Source organism: Patiria miniata, unplaced genomic scaffold, assembly GCF_015706575.1.
Source record: "Patiria miniata isolate m_02_andy unplaced genomic scaffold, ASM1570657v1 HiC_scaffold_4, whole genome shotgun sequence".
Classification (NCBI taxonomy): Eukaryota; Metazoa; Echinodermata; class Asteroidea; order Valvatida; family Asterinidae; genus Patiria; species Patiria miniata.
The window spans coordinates 7,243,685-7,258,847 of NW_024037071.1; the positions used below are offsets into that span (position 1 = coordinate 7,243,685).

Consider the following 15,163-nt stretch of genomic DNA (forward strand, 5'->3'; position numbering starts at 1 on the left):
CTTGTGTGCATCCTCAATCCTGCAAAATCCTCCAACTGCCTCTATGTAGATACCGGTATAGCCTCAATCCTCCCAAATCATGTTATTTCTTATATTTGTTAAGTGGAGTTGGGATGATATCCAGTATTATCTGTAAGCAAACTCAAGTATACCCGATCCTGATTGGTCGATCTATGGCAACATTAGTGTGATATTATACTGTATCACACGGTCGGTATCGCAACCTGCGTATTGTGCTATTTCAAGATGCGAGCGACATTCCAGCTGCATGCGCTAAACCGCTAAAAAGGTTCACATAAAGCGTGCTACCGGTAGTTCCAACTGTATCACACGGTCGGTATCGCAACCTGCGTATTGTGCTATTCCAAGATGCGAGCGATATTCCAGCTGCATGCGCTAAACCGCTAAAAAGGTTCACATAAAGCGTGCTACCGGTATACTTCCAACTTAACTGCGCGTCAAGTTTGCTTGAAGATAAATTCGTTATCGCACTCGCGCTCATGGAACACGGAAAATGTAGTGTGTTTGTGGGACACATTTGGCTTTGTGGTACGGTATGTGGGACATAGACGCACTACATGTGCATTATTCTGTGTTCCACTCGCGCTCAGAAGGATAACTTATAGGCCTAAATTTATGCATGGCTTTTAGAAGCATAACAACACAATGAACGAGTTTAGACCTTGACACAATGTATCCTCCAAAATCAATGGGTATACACCATTTTCCTTCCTCTATGCATGGTAAAGACATCTATAGCCTGCAGCCTCAATCCCCCAAAATCCCCCAAAAGAGCCTGGTTGATTTTAGAGGACCATGGAGGTAGAATCTAATTCTACCTCCTTTCTTTTGCTCCATGGGAGGACTGAGGAGTGATAGCCTAGAGTGTTTATAAATACATGTACCATACTCTTTATCAAGTTTTAAACCCATGTTGAGTTTAATGCTTATTCTCGTTAAAACCTGAGATTGTTAAGCTGGATTGAGGTGATAAGGGGATTTCTTGCTAATAGTTTGTGCACATTTCAACAGTGGGACTGTACACGTGTAGATGGATTGGTGCTTTTATCAGGTAAAGATTTGACCTCAAGTGTATTCAAATTTGTGTTTGTTTTTATAACAAGTTGGATGTCCATTAACAAGTTGGATGCCCAAGTTAGTTGATTGCATTCTGCCTAATGCTGCTGCTGTTAAAGAGGTGAAGCAAGTGTGTACTACCGTAGGCCAAACTTTGGAGCGCTCTCCTACATGTATCTCTCCTCAAAGCTTAGCCTGATTCAGAATCCTCAAAGCTTAGCCTGATTCAGAATCTTTTTTTTCGGAGGGTTTTGTACCCATTTGCACTTGCCATATTTCAGTCTGAAATCAACCAAGGTTAGTTGATGCTCATGAATCATGATGTGTACACACCAGGGTTCAGGATCCAACCCTAACCGCCCTGAATCCTACAAAATCCTCTTTGCCAAAGTGGAGGAATATCGAGCATTGAGGTTACATGGCAAAAGTGCGTTACTGATTTCGTAGGATGCACTTTGTCAAGGTCTTGGGCTGTACCTGGTGTTGTTTTTGCTCAGCCATGCATAAATATAGGCCTGGATTATGCTTGAAATCCTCCGTACTGCTCCAGGATGTCACTGGCCAAGCCTCAACATGTTGACAGTCACTGCCGCAGGATTTTGCAGTGATGCATCACTCCAAGGACCATATTCAAGAAAAAATGGGGGAATTTACAGGATTGAGGCTAGATGCTATTTTCCGATGAGGCAAATTGGAGGATTTTGCAGGATTGAGGCTACGTCCTAGCAGAAAGGCCTAGGGAGTTAGGGCTAACCCACACCAAGCTGTGAAATAAATTCACTCTGACTTGGGTAAAAAAAAGGCTCAAATTGACCTGGACTCAGTGATTTTTTCTTACTTAACCATCAATCCAAAAAAAAAAAAATTTGCAGAGAGAGTGTAAAATACGTGTCCACATTTTGCAACAACAAAAGCAAATGTTGCGGGTTCGTATCCTACGGTTTATTTACATGCACTTTGTTCTAAAGCAACAATTAATGAGATTTAAAAACAAAACAGACTTAAATCACGTTTAGAAACTTATGATGTTGATTGCTGATCAAAGAATCTTTTGTTGTTTCAGTGAAAATGAAAATGTGGTGCAAATGTGCGTGCAATTTACATGTGGAAATGTTCTAAGTAAAAAGGAAATTGCTGTAATTTCGTTCTCCTTTATGCTTGCTAGAATTTCTACCTGTAAATATGTACATGTACAATCTAGAAAATTGATAACGGAACAAACATCTGGATAAATGTGTACTGGTATACGGTCAGCTTTCACTGATACTCCAATAAAGGCAGCATCCTGTTTGAGTCAAGATCTTTCGCAGATGCACCCCGGTGGTCATTTCTTCCTTTCTTTCCCTTTTTTTTTTAAGGGGTTGCTTCCACTTATCCTGACCTTGTTGATTTCCCGCCATATTTCCCACCCACCCCTACCGATAAATGGACAAACCCATTGCTTTCTTTAAAGAGATTATCCTCGGCGAACAGCCCATAGCTGTAGTGCATGCAGTGTGTAGTGCGCTGGGGAGTGTGCGGTGTACGGGTGCCATCCAGAATGCACTGTGTGTGTGTGCACAATGTACGTGTACAGCGAGCAATAGGACAGTCTGGCACCATGTTGGGATACTGTGCTTGTGCAGTGTATTATGGTAGAGGTATTATGCGGCCAGCCTCCACAGAATACATTGTGTGATGTGACCCTGCTTTATGGGTTTGTATTATGATCGGGCTTGTGAAATGGTCGGACTGCCACAAGTTGTTGTTTTGCCCGTGGTGTTGAGATGGTGGTTTTTTTCACAGAACTGCTCCAGTGAGCACCATCGCTGGACACTCCTTTAGCACTGGCTGAGCCTACCCACCCTGGCATACAGTCTGATCGCCCGTGCTTTGTTGCTGCTCGGCGCTGGGGAATGAATAACTCTGTACAGTCAGCACTAAGGAATCTCAGTTTCCAGCGAAAGGAGAACAGTGTGTCGGTCGTGAGTGTGGTAAACAGAGGCGAGTGGCTGTTGGCCATGCAGTAACCCAGGATCTGATCAGATTGTACACATGTGTGGCTGTTGTCATCAGGTTATCATCAGTGTACACCAACACAACAGTGTGCGAAAAATCTCGCCTCTTGTCAACGACCAAATGTGATACTGCGTTTCGTGTGATGAATTTCATGAATTTGCACGCATGATATGGGAACCGAAGTTGTATAGTCGGTGAAAACACAACATCGAGAACCGTCTCGGCTGGCTTCAGAACACAGTGGTTGTACGGTACATTTGCGTGTACCCTATGAGACAGCGGCAGCGATCGAGCACATCACACGGGCATACTACTGCACACACGCAGGTAAGCAAGCTCTCGCGTTACGGCGACTCTGCTGGACTCCTTCACCGTTTTATCGTTGTTAATCTTGTTCAACTGCCACTGGAGTTTGTCTGCATGACCTTATAAATTAAAATGCATGTGTACAGGTGTTTTGTGATCTGAATATTTTTTGTGTACATTGTATGTTCAGTCAGTTATTTATGTATGTTCAGTATGTGTATAGAACAATGTACATGTACACGTATGATGTACAAATTACAACAGGACACACATTACATACGTGTACAGCTGTCTTAACTTCTCAAGTTAAATGCACATGATGCACCCCATGACCCGGGAATGTTGTGTCATTGTCTAACCATGGAGGAAGGACTTCCTCCATGGTCCAACAGTGGGTCATCCTTTTTGCAGAATCTACACAACCCCTACGTCAGAGTGCTAACGCTCCATGTATATGGTTTTGACGTTTTTTTGGCAGCATTTTTGAGCCACCTTGCACAGATTGTGATGCCCCTACTGGCCCTACATGTACTGAGGAAAAGTAACGCACCCCATAAATTGTGTTACACTCTAACTAACTCCCTAGGCCTTTTTGCTAGGATGTAGCCTCAATCCTGCAAAATCCTCCAATTGGCCTCATGGAAAAATGACATACGGTATAGCCTCAATCCTGCAAATTCCTCCGCTATTTCTTGAATATGGTCCATGGAGGGGTGACCACTGCCTGAATCCTGCAAAATCCTCCAGCTATGACTGTCAATAGGCTGAGGCAGAGGCAGTGACATCCTGGAGCAGTGCGGAGGATGTCAAGTATAATCAAGGACTAAATTTATGCACGGCTGAGCATTAAACAACACAAGGTCCGGCCCAAGACCTTGACACAGTGCGTACTCCGAAATCAGCAACCCACTTTTGCCATGTAACCTCAATCCTGCAAATTCCTCCAATTTGCTAAAAGGATTTTGGAGGATTCAGGGCGGTTAGGGCTAAATCATGACTTGATGCATCCCTGCCAGACTGGGACCTTGAGTGCAGAAAAACATGCAAAACAAAATCAGGCCAAATTTATTTATTTATTTATTTATTTATTTACTTGATCTTTTATCAGGGTACCCCATTCACATATGATGTGGTCTTCCACGGGGCCCTGAGCAGTTTATAAATTAGTAAAACAAAAACTCACTTTACTGACTCTTTACTCCCTCTACTCACTCATCAACTGACTGAATTCTCGAATTCTTCAGTATTTCACCAGCCAAGTTTGAGGTCTAAAGTGAATTTTTAAAGGAGACTTTTCTTCAACTTCAGGAAGAATCTGAAAAGGAGTTTAAGGACAAACTCTACATAATTCAGCCGTTGGTGGCATGTTATGAAACACTAAAGATTTAGTGCACTAGTCCAACACCCCAAATGACTAATCATGACCAACAAAATACTTTTCCAAAGTTTATGCAGCAATGTAAATTAGAATGGCTATTTTGGGTCTGGGTGTAACCTGGTGCACATGATTGGATTTACACAGATTTTTAGCATCCTACCCAATTGATTGAGACAGTTCAGCTGTTTTAAGTTGATTAAAGTGTATCCAATTCCAAATTTTTTTTTTTTTTTAATGTCATATTTTTTTATTGGCACAGCAAATGGCGACCTTCAGTAACTCCATGAAACTTGCCCCTGCAAAGAGGGGGAAAAACAATGCAAAGTTCTGCAGCATGATGACTTCGTCACCACCAGGTGATGACTCCCACAAAGTGCAAATCCCTCAAACATGTAGAACTATCCCGAATATATACTGAATATTCGATCATCAACTGCGTGTTTGAATAGCTTTTTGCCAGTTGGAATATTAAAAATAAATAAATAACAAGTTCGCACGTACATGTACATGTATGTACACACAACTGGGACGTTATTTTAATCGTAAAGTTGCGACGTTTTATTATCAGGTGCCATTTTTTTTTTTATCCCCCTGGCTTTTAAAGCTATAGTCCATCATTTGTAATTAGTGCATTTTGTTCGTTTGAAGCAACAAAAGTGTTCAAAATCTAATGAAGGATACTGAACAACTTACTTGATGAAGTTTCAGCTCAGCTTCAGCTTCATATTCCGAGAAAAACAGCATTCTAGGATCTCAATTTAAAATCAAAAGTTGCTAAATCATGTTTCGAATTGTTTTGAATTGCAGCTTTACGCGATGTCGCGCACTGATCCGACGAATTATAGCAACCGCGCGCGCCTGTGCGTCGTTCCAATGCTTGTGCGCGCTGCGCCGAATAACAAAACGAACAACTAATTTAAATTTTACTACGGTGCTTCTTAAGAAGCACCGTTGGAAATGCCTTCTTTCGTTGATTTCTTCAACATGAGAGCTTGCCAGAAAGGATAATTTCACAGGGAGTTTAGTTCCCTTACTATCTTTCAACCAAGTTTGTTTTTCAACAATAATTACGCCAGTTACTTTTCGGATGGCTGCAAATGATGGACTATAGCTTTAAGCCAACAGAGGGATATTGCGATAGTGTATTCCTTCTGTGTGTGTGTGTATCATGTGCGAGTAGGTTTATGGTGTAAATCGAGGACACACACGTGCAACATCATCGTTGAACTGAGGACAGGAACCAAATCGAGGACAACGTCGATTAGAAAATGTGTACAGAACCAATGAGAGCTCATTGCAAAAAAGTTATAAGCAAAGGAAAAGGGGAGAGGAATAAAATAAATAAAACCATGGTTGTTGTGTGTTGTTGTCTGCTGTGATCCGCGGGAGCAAATTGCACCCAAGGCGAAGCCTCTGATGCCATATTCACCCTCGGTCATACAAAACGCCATGGCAACCGGATATCACAGCAGACAACAAATTTCAGCAGCAGTTACGATACAAGGATTGAAGCCCTTGTGAACTGATTTCATGACAACGAAGCGTTTACATGTTTTTGTAACATGGATTGAGTAGAGACCATAATCATGTTGCGGCCATCTTGATTTTTTCCCTTTCAAATCAACGTTTACAACCAAAGCGAGGTTGGAAGGAAAAATAGTCTGGTTCCTTTTTGCACCAAAAAAATTATCATTCAGTACTGTTGTTGCATACAGGGAACATGACTGAAATGGTGGCAGCATGATAAAGGTCTAATAAAAAGGGTGTCTGTTGTTTGCAAACTTGTGATATTTATGATGAGTGCCCATTTCATAAAGAGAACAAAATATATACATATATACAGTAGTGATTTTTCACGCTTTCTACAAAACAACTTTACAACAGGTGCAATATATATATAGTTCTTACATCTATGCCACAGAGGTTGGATGAAGTTTAGACTTCAATCAACTCTATTGCCTTCCTCTCCCTGAAACAAGGACAGGTGGGCAAAAACACTGCTGGCTGCAGGAAAAATAAGACTTTTCCGAGGGAGCAAAAGGCCAAAGTAGTCCTGGGGGGGAAATGCAACCATCCACCCCACGGATCTACCAAGACACCTGCTTCACCGGTTGGTCTGGGGGAAAAGACAAAAACATCTGAATTGTGAACTGGGCTTGCATTGATCCAGACTGACATACTTTACACGGTCACTGGTCAAGTCTAGTTGATATCCTGTTGGCCTGGAAACGGTCTGAAATTTCTCTGTCTGAAAAAAAAACTATTACATGTACATGTAAATACAGATTGAAAACGACATGTACATGTGTAGTCCGAGTGGGGCAAAAGTTGTATGATGATGTGACTGTTTTTCTTTAGATTAGCGTGCTTTGTGAAAATCATTGCTATTTCAAACAAAAATTTAAATTTTTGTGTGCGCAATCTGCTGAAAATCAGTTGTAAAATGGACATCAGCATTGTTGGTGTATCGATTGATTTCACTAATCGCAGTTTCTTTAAGTGTAAATACATGCACACGTAAAAAGAGTAAAACAAACCTAGAGAATGAGTGTCTGCTATTCCACAGACTGGCTGTTTCGGCTAGTTATGCGTTAACGTATTTATAGCGCTAGGAACTTTGTCCATGTGTTGTCATGTGGATATTCCTGTGCCAATATTCACACGGGATAAAAGTAGAAAAATTGAAAAAAAAAAAAGTATATTTAGAATCAACTGATGATGTTGTGTTAACATCATGTATTTCGTATCAAATAAATTCATCACAATCATATTGATGCCTTAAATGAGTTTAAATAGTCACATTTTGATGATGTCATAATGTGTATTTTTCAAGTTCTTAGCAAAAAAACATGAGTGAATGCATCCATGGCGAAATATACTTTGTTAGCCAATTTTTTTAAACAAACATTTTGAAGCCCCATGAAACTGGCTGCTTCTGAGAAAGAAAAAGTCAAACTCCCCCACCCCCTTCTGCCCTTCCCCCCTCCCCCCCCCCCCATTCCACCCTCCCCCTCATTCCACCCTCCCCCTGCCCCCCCCCCCCCCCCTCCCCCTTTAAAATACAAAGCTGAGGCCAATCTTGGGGAACAGATGTGATTTTTTTACTGTGTATGTACAACCCAATAGGCCTGGAGATTGTGTGTGTATTGTATGTTGACCCACTGGCATGTACAGTACATGTACATGTACACAGGCATATTACATTTACATTGTACAGTGGACACATTGTGCCGAGGCCATAGTAATGGTATGGCCATGGCTAAATCACATTTGCCACACTGATAGGATTAGAGTTGACAAATCCGGGTCAGAATAGAAAATAATCTATTCCAAAGTTGGAATCAGAATCATCATTCCATTTTCCCCCTAGACACCTCAAGACACTTCAAAACAAATTTTATGTCACTCAACATGTCCATATTTGTGGTAAGCCCTAAATTATCATTTTTACAACTATTTTAAATGACACTCGTTATAGTGATTCAGTACCATCATAAGTGAAAATATGGAGGTCTGATCCTCATGACTTTTTTTTGATAAATTAAAAAAAAAAAAAATCGATTCCGAATGGAATCATGACTCCTGTTTGGAACCAGAATTGATTTGCAGTACATAAAGCATTCGCCTCTCACCGCTGTGGCTTGGGTTCGATTACCGGCTCAGGTCATATGTGAGTGGAGCTGTTCGTGCCAGAAGTTTTTTCTCCAGGTTCTCCCGTTTTCCTCCCGCAACGAAAATGAACACTTTTGATCTGGCTTTGCTCAGTAGTAAGACGTGGCATGGCTTTACCTTCGGCTTAACCGCATTGTACCGTTGGCTGTGTCCTTTCGCAATTCAGCTTCTGCTGCGAGTTTGTCTATTAAATTTATTCAGGTATTATTCAAAAAACTGTGGAATCGCCTAAGCCTACTTAGTAGTGTTGTTTCAAAACAAGCCAGCATTGCCGAACTTCACGTACGTCTATACATAATGTACAGTACTTGTAGACATATGTACGGTATACGTGTACATATTGTACATATGTACACATAACATACATTTGTATAAATTTGTGCACTGTCTTTTGACCACCGTGTACTTGTACCCAACTTTATTTACACGTTCACAAATACTAACCACTTGAGGTTATCGGTGAGGGTAAAGGCTGGTGTATGAACTTTCAGAACGATCTCCAGTTTAAAAAAAAAGTTGTTGGTTGCTATTTTTAAGTGCTGGCAACAGAGCTACCGGTACATGTCACTGGGTGTCAGTCAGTCAGTCGATCCCCGAAAAAAATTGACCCAAAACGAACCCCCTAAGTGTCCCATAAAAATGTAATCTACCAAATTTTAACTGTCCAAAAAAAAGCAAACAAAATACCCCGACAACAAATGTTTGTAACAATTTGTGAAGTTGTTCATGGAAATTGTCCCTATTTGCAAGGACTGAGAGTCATTGATGTTATGGTAAAAAAACAGTAGTGTCAGGATACCAGTATTTCATTCTACCCCAAATAAACTATATTCTAAATTTTATTTAACCATTGGAACGGGGGAAAGAACCTTGTTCTCTTTTTTTTATGAGTTTCAAGTACGGTACATGTACAGTACTTTTACAGTGAAAATAGCTGAATTATTTTATGCCTTGTCGTTTTTTCCCAGATTTTTTTTCTAACAAAATATGAAAATCCGTATTATTATTTTACATACAATGTGTAGTATGCAAACATTGTCAATCCATTTTGTATCAACTCAGTAACACACTATGGTGTTTGCTTTTCAAACCAAAGTCTTCTTGAAATTGTCCTTATACGTAATCGTGTTTTGCCATTCAATCCCAGCATAACTGGTTCTGTAAAGCTTTGAAATTGAAAAAATATTTCTATGCATAATGATCAATGATTTCGTATATTTTTGTCCTTGTTTATTTTGTAGTTTATTTTTCAGTTTTGCATGTACTGAAAAAGACCAACCTTAAACATGTATATTTTTGTAAATGCATCATGTACATCATACATGGAGATTTACATAATTCACCCAAAAATAAAAGTTCATGAATATAAGGCCTACACATTGTTGATGTACATGTACATGTATACATGTACATGGAGTACAATGCATGCAGCGTGCATTGCGGCAATTACATAAGAAAAAGTACATGCACCGCAATACATTCTCAAGATGACTTAGTGCATTGATCATTGTGCATAGAAATATTTTTCAATTTCAAGCTTTACAGAACCAGTTATGCTGGGATTGAATGGCAAAACACAATTACGCAAACCTTCACTAGAGCGCAGCACTTTGGAAATTAAATTGACTTCGCGGTATGCTGCACAAAACATACCGCTCTTTTTTGTTGTTGTTAATTGGCTACGTATAGCAGATCTCAGCACCGCTGTGTTTTTCACTCGGGAGAGCCCGTCCCTTTTGTCCTCCTGTATCTGTCGCCAGATGAAGAATCGTCGTTTTGATCGTCCTGCGGGAAGGAATCGAAATCATCGGTGCGTTGCCTCCCGTGAAACATTAGACCTCATATTTCTTGCGGGGTGATATGGTTATAACAGATGACAACATGTGTACGTCTGCATGTTAATGAATGTAAAGTGCGTACAATCTGTAACACTACCTTGGACTGGAGTATTGTTTTCTGTTTCACTCGTTATTATCATATATTTTTTTGGAGGGAGCGTTCCAGCTTGTATCATGCCCTATAAATGTGGTCAATTTACTGGACTACCTCCGTAAATAAAGGCCACACTTCCACCATGTACAAAAACTTGTCAAACTTTGTCAAAGTTTGATTTTCACATTCAGGCTTAGTTTGTAGTTTCTTTTTGCTTCAGAAGCATACTCGCCCTCTGTATAGGCTATTAATTAGAAAGCGCTGCCTTTTTCAGATGTCCAATTTTCGTGCAATTTCATGTTGAAATTTTGATACGCAAACGTGTGCAAATGCGAATCTGGAAATTTCACGAAAAATAGACATCTGAAAAAGGCAGCACTTTCTGATTAGCCTATAGAGGGTGAGTACCGGTATGCTTCTAAAGCAACAATAAACTACAAACTAAGCCTAAATGTGAAAATCAAAATTTGACAAAGTTTGACATGTTTTTGTACATGGTGGAAGTGTGGCCTTTATTTACAAAGGTAGTCCAGTAAATTGGCCACATTTATGGGGCTAGCTTGTAATATTGTATCAAGCTTACTTGGGGGGGGGGGCATTGCAGATCATGCCGTACTGTCTAAGGAAGCCATCTAATGCAACTCCAACACCGGGACTTCTCAAAAGAATATTTCTTGCTGTTTTGGTCCTTGTTATAAATGCCAAACATTTACATGATTTATATTTACACAAATTGGGGTAGGGAGTGTTCTGTCCTCTCCAGGTTGCAATTGACTGGCCCCACCCCCTGTTTACCAGGTAATAAATTAGGAAGGGCTGCACACTTTGTAAAGGCTTGCCGCACTTTTCTTATGCAAAGTTTCCCACAAGGACCAACTTCCTTTGTTGATACCGTACACTTTTTACCACAGGCATGAGAGGCCATGCCTGCCACAGGTACATGTATGGTGGCCCTAAAGCGACATCATGTGCCAGTGTCTTTTACAACATTGCAAATTGTATTTTTTATTTTTTTTGGGACCACTGTAGCTTTTGGGGTTGACCCATTTGTTTGTTTGTTTATTGTTTAAAAAAAAATTGGGGCAATGTTTTGATTTTTAATATATCATGGATTCTGTGGATAGGATGATTACAATGTATTACATACATACATGTACATGTATGTATGTATTACATACATGTATGTAATACATTGTAATCATCCTATCCACAGAATCCATGATATATTAAAAATCAACACATTGCCCAAATTTTATGTACATATATGCATGTACTTTAACTTGAAAGGATGGAGGAAAAAATACGTTGTGGTGTGGACCATCAAGGCCCTCATAACAAGTTATTAAAACTTTTAAAACATTTTTCCATACAAGTTTCACTTTAAACGAGACATACATACATCCATACATGGTACATGATATCTTAAATTGTGTCTTTAAAGGAAAACGATTGTCAAGTGTGTAATGTGTTTGTCATTTGTCATATTTATAAATGGCCTACATTAACTTCGAGGTTCCTCTTGCTACAAATGTTATCTTGCTTGTTAACTGGCATGTAAAGTTTGTGTGCATGTATTGTACTTGTCTATTGTTTGTCCTGGTTTTTTTTGTGTATTAAAAGCAACTTTAAATTTGTGTAAGGGGCCTGCGATCACAAGCTTTGCTTCTTAGTACCGGTAGGTTCCTCTACAGTTTCACCATTTGTCTATAAAGTACCTTTTTGTATTGATTACTATAATTAAAATATGTGACACTGTGGAAATGAATGAACAATGAAACAATGGCAGCTTAAAAAGTTGTTTCAAAATGACAAACATGATTCATTGCCATTGATCCTACAATGGCGTTGGAACTGTTGGCAAATTTATTTTGTTGAATGGTTGAGATTTAATTATTCGAGTGTCAGAGTATTTCATTCCTTGAAACCAAGTTGAATGAACAGCCCAACCACCACAGTTCATGTAAATCCCGCCCTCCTGATTCCAAAGATTGATCAAGGACAGTCACCCAACAATACACACTTTTTTTTCTCTCTCTCACTTTTACTAAGAAAATCTCACAAAGGTTATGCTAAGCAGGGGGCTTAATCACATCCGCTTGGGTGTGTGTGTGTGTGTGATGTGAGAGTAGTGTGTGTACATGTACATGGTCTAGTACAGCTGCCCGCATGGTATACATGTAGTGTGTAGGGATCTGTTTTGGTTATCTACACAACACAAAGGGTTGAACAGAGCGCACGGTGTGTTTGCTGCGCGATAGGGACAAGAATCACTAGTCAATTCCTCTTTTGATGATATTTGTGAGAGCTTGTTCCTCATACCACTGTCCGTGTGGCTGGAAGCTAGCCTAACTTCCTGCCCTTCTTCTGTTTTTTGTGTTTGCGTACCGGCAGAGTTGTTCGTAGAGATTAAGTGACGTCACAGTGCATCAGAACCGGAAGCCCCCCCTCTTTTTTTGTGTGTTGGTCTGATTAATAATACAGGGGGATTGTTGCTTAGTGCCCTGGGGGATGCCTGTTTTATTGCATTGCGCATATCTACAGACGATGACAAAAAAGGAACGTGGGCTCTGTGTGTGTGTGGCTATTGTGTTGATGGAACAATAATGTTTAGTCAGAGTTTGGTGGCACGTGGTCGTCTCCACTACACTAGTACTGTACACAGGAAGTGTGAAGTATACTTTTTTGTTAGGCTTATCTCGGACATGCACTTGTCCCTGCTCGGGAGGAAACAGTATCAAGAGCTTTATAGTGTCTTCAAGTAGAACTTGGGATATTTGGATCATACTGTGGGGTGAGTTTTTATTGGAAGATGTTCATAAACAGGTAGGCCTTGGCATAATGGTGAACTGTGTGGAGATCAATGGTAAAGCCATGCACAGGTGCTGTCCTGTGTAAAGGCATGTGATGTGTAAAAACCTACTTCCTTTGTGTTCAGACTTCAGTGCACACGTGTGCACATGTGTACTGCAGACTTGTACTGTACAAATGAAGTGCTGTCATGTACAATGTACATGTAATGTACAATGTACATGTACATGTACTGTAACACTATGCATGTAAAGTGTAAAATCCTTAAAGGTGATAGGCATATACTTTGTATACTACAGCGGCGTGCAAGTTTACTTTAAAAACCTGCGAGATTTTTCAGGAATACAGTACCGGTACATCTGTGCTCCAGTATAGGATGTACATGTACAATGCTTATAAATCCCTCTTTTGGGGGGTATTTATTTTGTGTCCTGACTAGTTTTATCCAGTCAAGGGTAATAAATGGGTATGTACAGGTAGTCTGTAAAAAGCAAAGAAAGCTTTACAATTTCTAACATGTTGAAAATATTACGCATTGATGACCACAATAAAATGAACAATTTCAAACTTCCAGTTAATTGCGAACACGCGATCAATCCAGATAACATTTGGGTAAATTTCTAACACAAGAAACTGTGACTAGACTTAGTCAGTGTTAAATTTGGTACCAAGACTATAACATGAAAAATGAATGTGAACTGGCGAGACATGCACGGGTTATTATTGTGGCACGCTGTTGGATTTCTAGGTATGTGAACTAAATAGTTGTACAACAAGCAAACAGGCTACAAAGTAAGTCTAGAAGTAAGTAAAAAGAACACTGAAGTTGCACCACATGGGTGTGCCTTCATTTTCGTGTAACTTTATGATTGCATTTTATGTCCGGTTAATTGGTAATCGTCGCAAAATACCAGTGAATTGTTATGATTCATTGAAATCTAACAATGTACTGTCATTAAACTACAACACAGATTCAACACAGATCCAACACAGATCCAGCACTGTGCTTCATTTAAAACGGCCTGCATTATTCAAGTAATTACAGTGCAAAGAATGTGCCATTGTATTACAATGCACATGGCAACTCCGTGTCATGTGACTTAGAACTGAGTATCACTACCGTATCCCAACTAACATTTGTGATACATGTTCATTAGATGTTGTGGCATGTAAGACTATGCTTATTGCGTCAAGTAACATGAGCAAGTCATTTCAACCGTTATTGTTGTCAGGCTGTTGCTAGGCAACCATTTGTGTTTGTTGGTTTGTCTTTTTCTCCCTCAAGTCAACTGGGCCGCAATAAAGATATTTTTTGATGTTTTAAATTACTGGTGACTGGGCTTCACGCAAAGCGCTGTTTTTGTCAAGTAATGAGAGTAATTTGTTGAATCTAAATACCACAAATGTATCGATATAATATATGATGGATAATGAGGGTCAATAATACGTGTATATTCCATAATGGCTCTGCTTAATGTTTTGTGCTGTAAAAACAGAAACGAAACAAATCAATGGACTTTGATGTTCATACACTGTAGCTTAATTGGACACTGGGTCCTGGAACAGCCCAATTGGGCTACAAAACGCACTTTGAACGAGATGATGTTAATTGGAATTTACGGAAAGAACATTTCAAAGTAGGATCCACACAACTATCCTTTAAAAACTGGGCGTTTTTGTGTTATTCCTGTATTATGTGTGCGAGAACGAATTTCAGGGTCCACTTTTGCGACCCCATAAATTCGAGCTGTTTGGATGCGAGTTGTGATTTCATTCGTAAAGTGTTCGCCTTTTGCGGACGTTGAAGAAAACACATTTTTTTGCATTGGTGATTGGTCACCGCTGTTCCCGAGACACACAACGTGTATATCGTACACTGAGAACGACACGAAAAACGTATTCATACTCCGTCGTGTCAGATGAAAACAACCAGGTTTTTTTGTGTCTTTACACGGGAACGGTAAGACATTAGGTTGGTTTCCTTTCAACCAG

At 39.9% G+C, this 15,163-nt stretch overlaps 1 protein-coding gene across 2 annotated transcripts in view; it reads left to right on the forward strand.

The window, feature by feature from the left end:
* Positions 1 to 2,610: 2,610 nt before the first annotated feature.
* LOC119740143 (RING finger protein 44-like) overlaps positions 2,611 to 15,163 on the forward strand; it is a 38,943-nt gene continuing 26,390 nt past the window's right edge. Inside the window, exon 1 of one of the 2 annotated variants that reach the window (XM_038215352.1) lies at positions 2,611 to 3,402. In XM_038215352.1, coding sequence (XP_038071280.1) covers positions 3,346 to 3,402 — 57 coding nt within the window. In that variant the 5' untranslated portion in view covers positions 2,611 to 3,345. Of the gene's footprint in view, positions 3,403 to 13,089; positions 13,155 to 15,163 lie in introns of those variants that run through there. The other variant, XM_038215353.1, reaches the window with a different exon arrangement.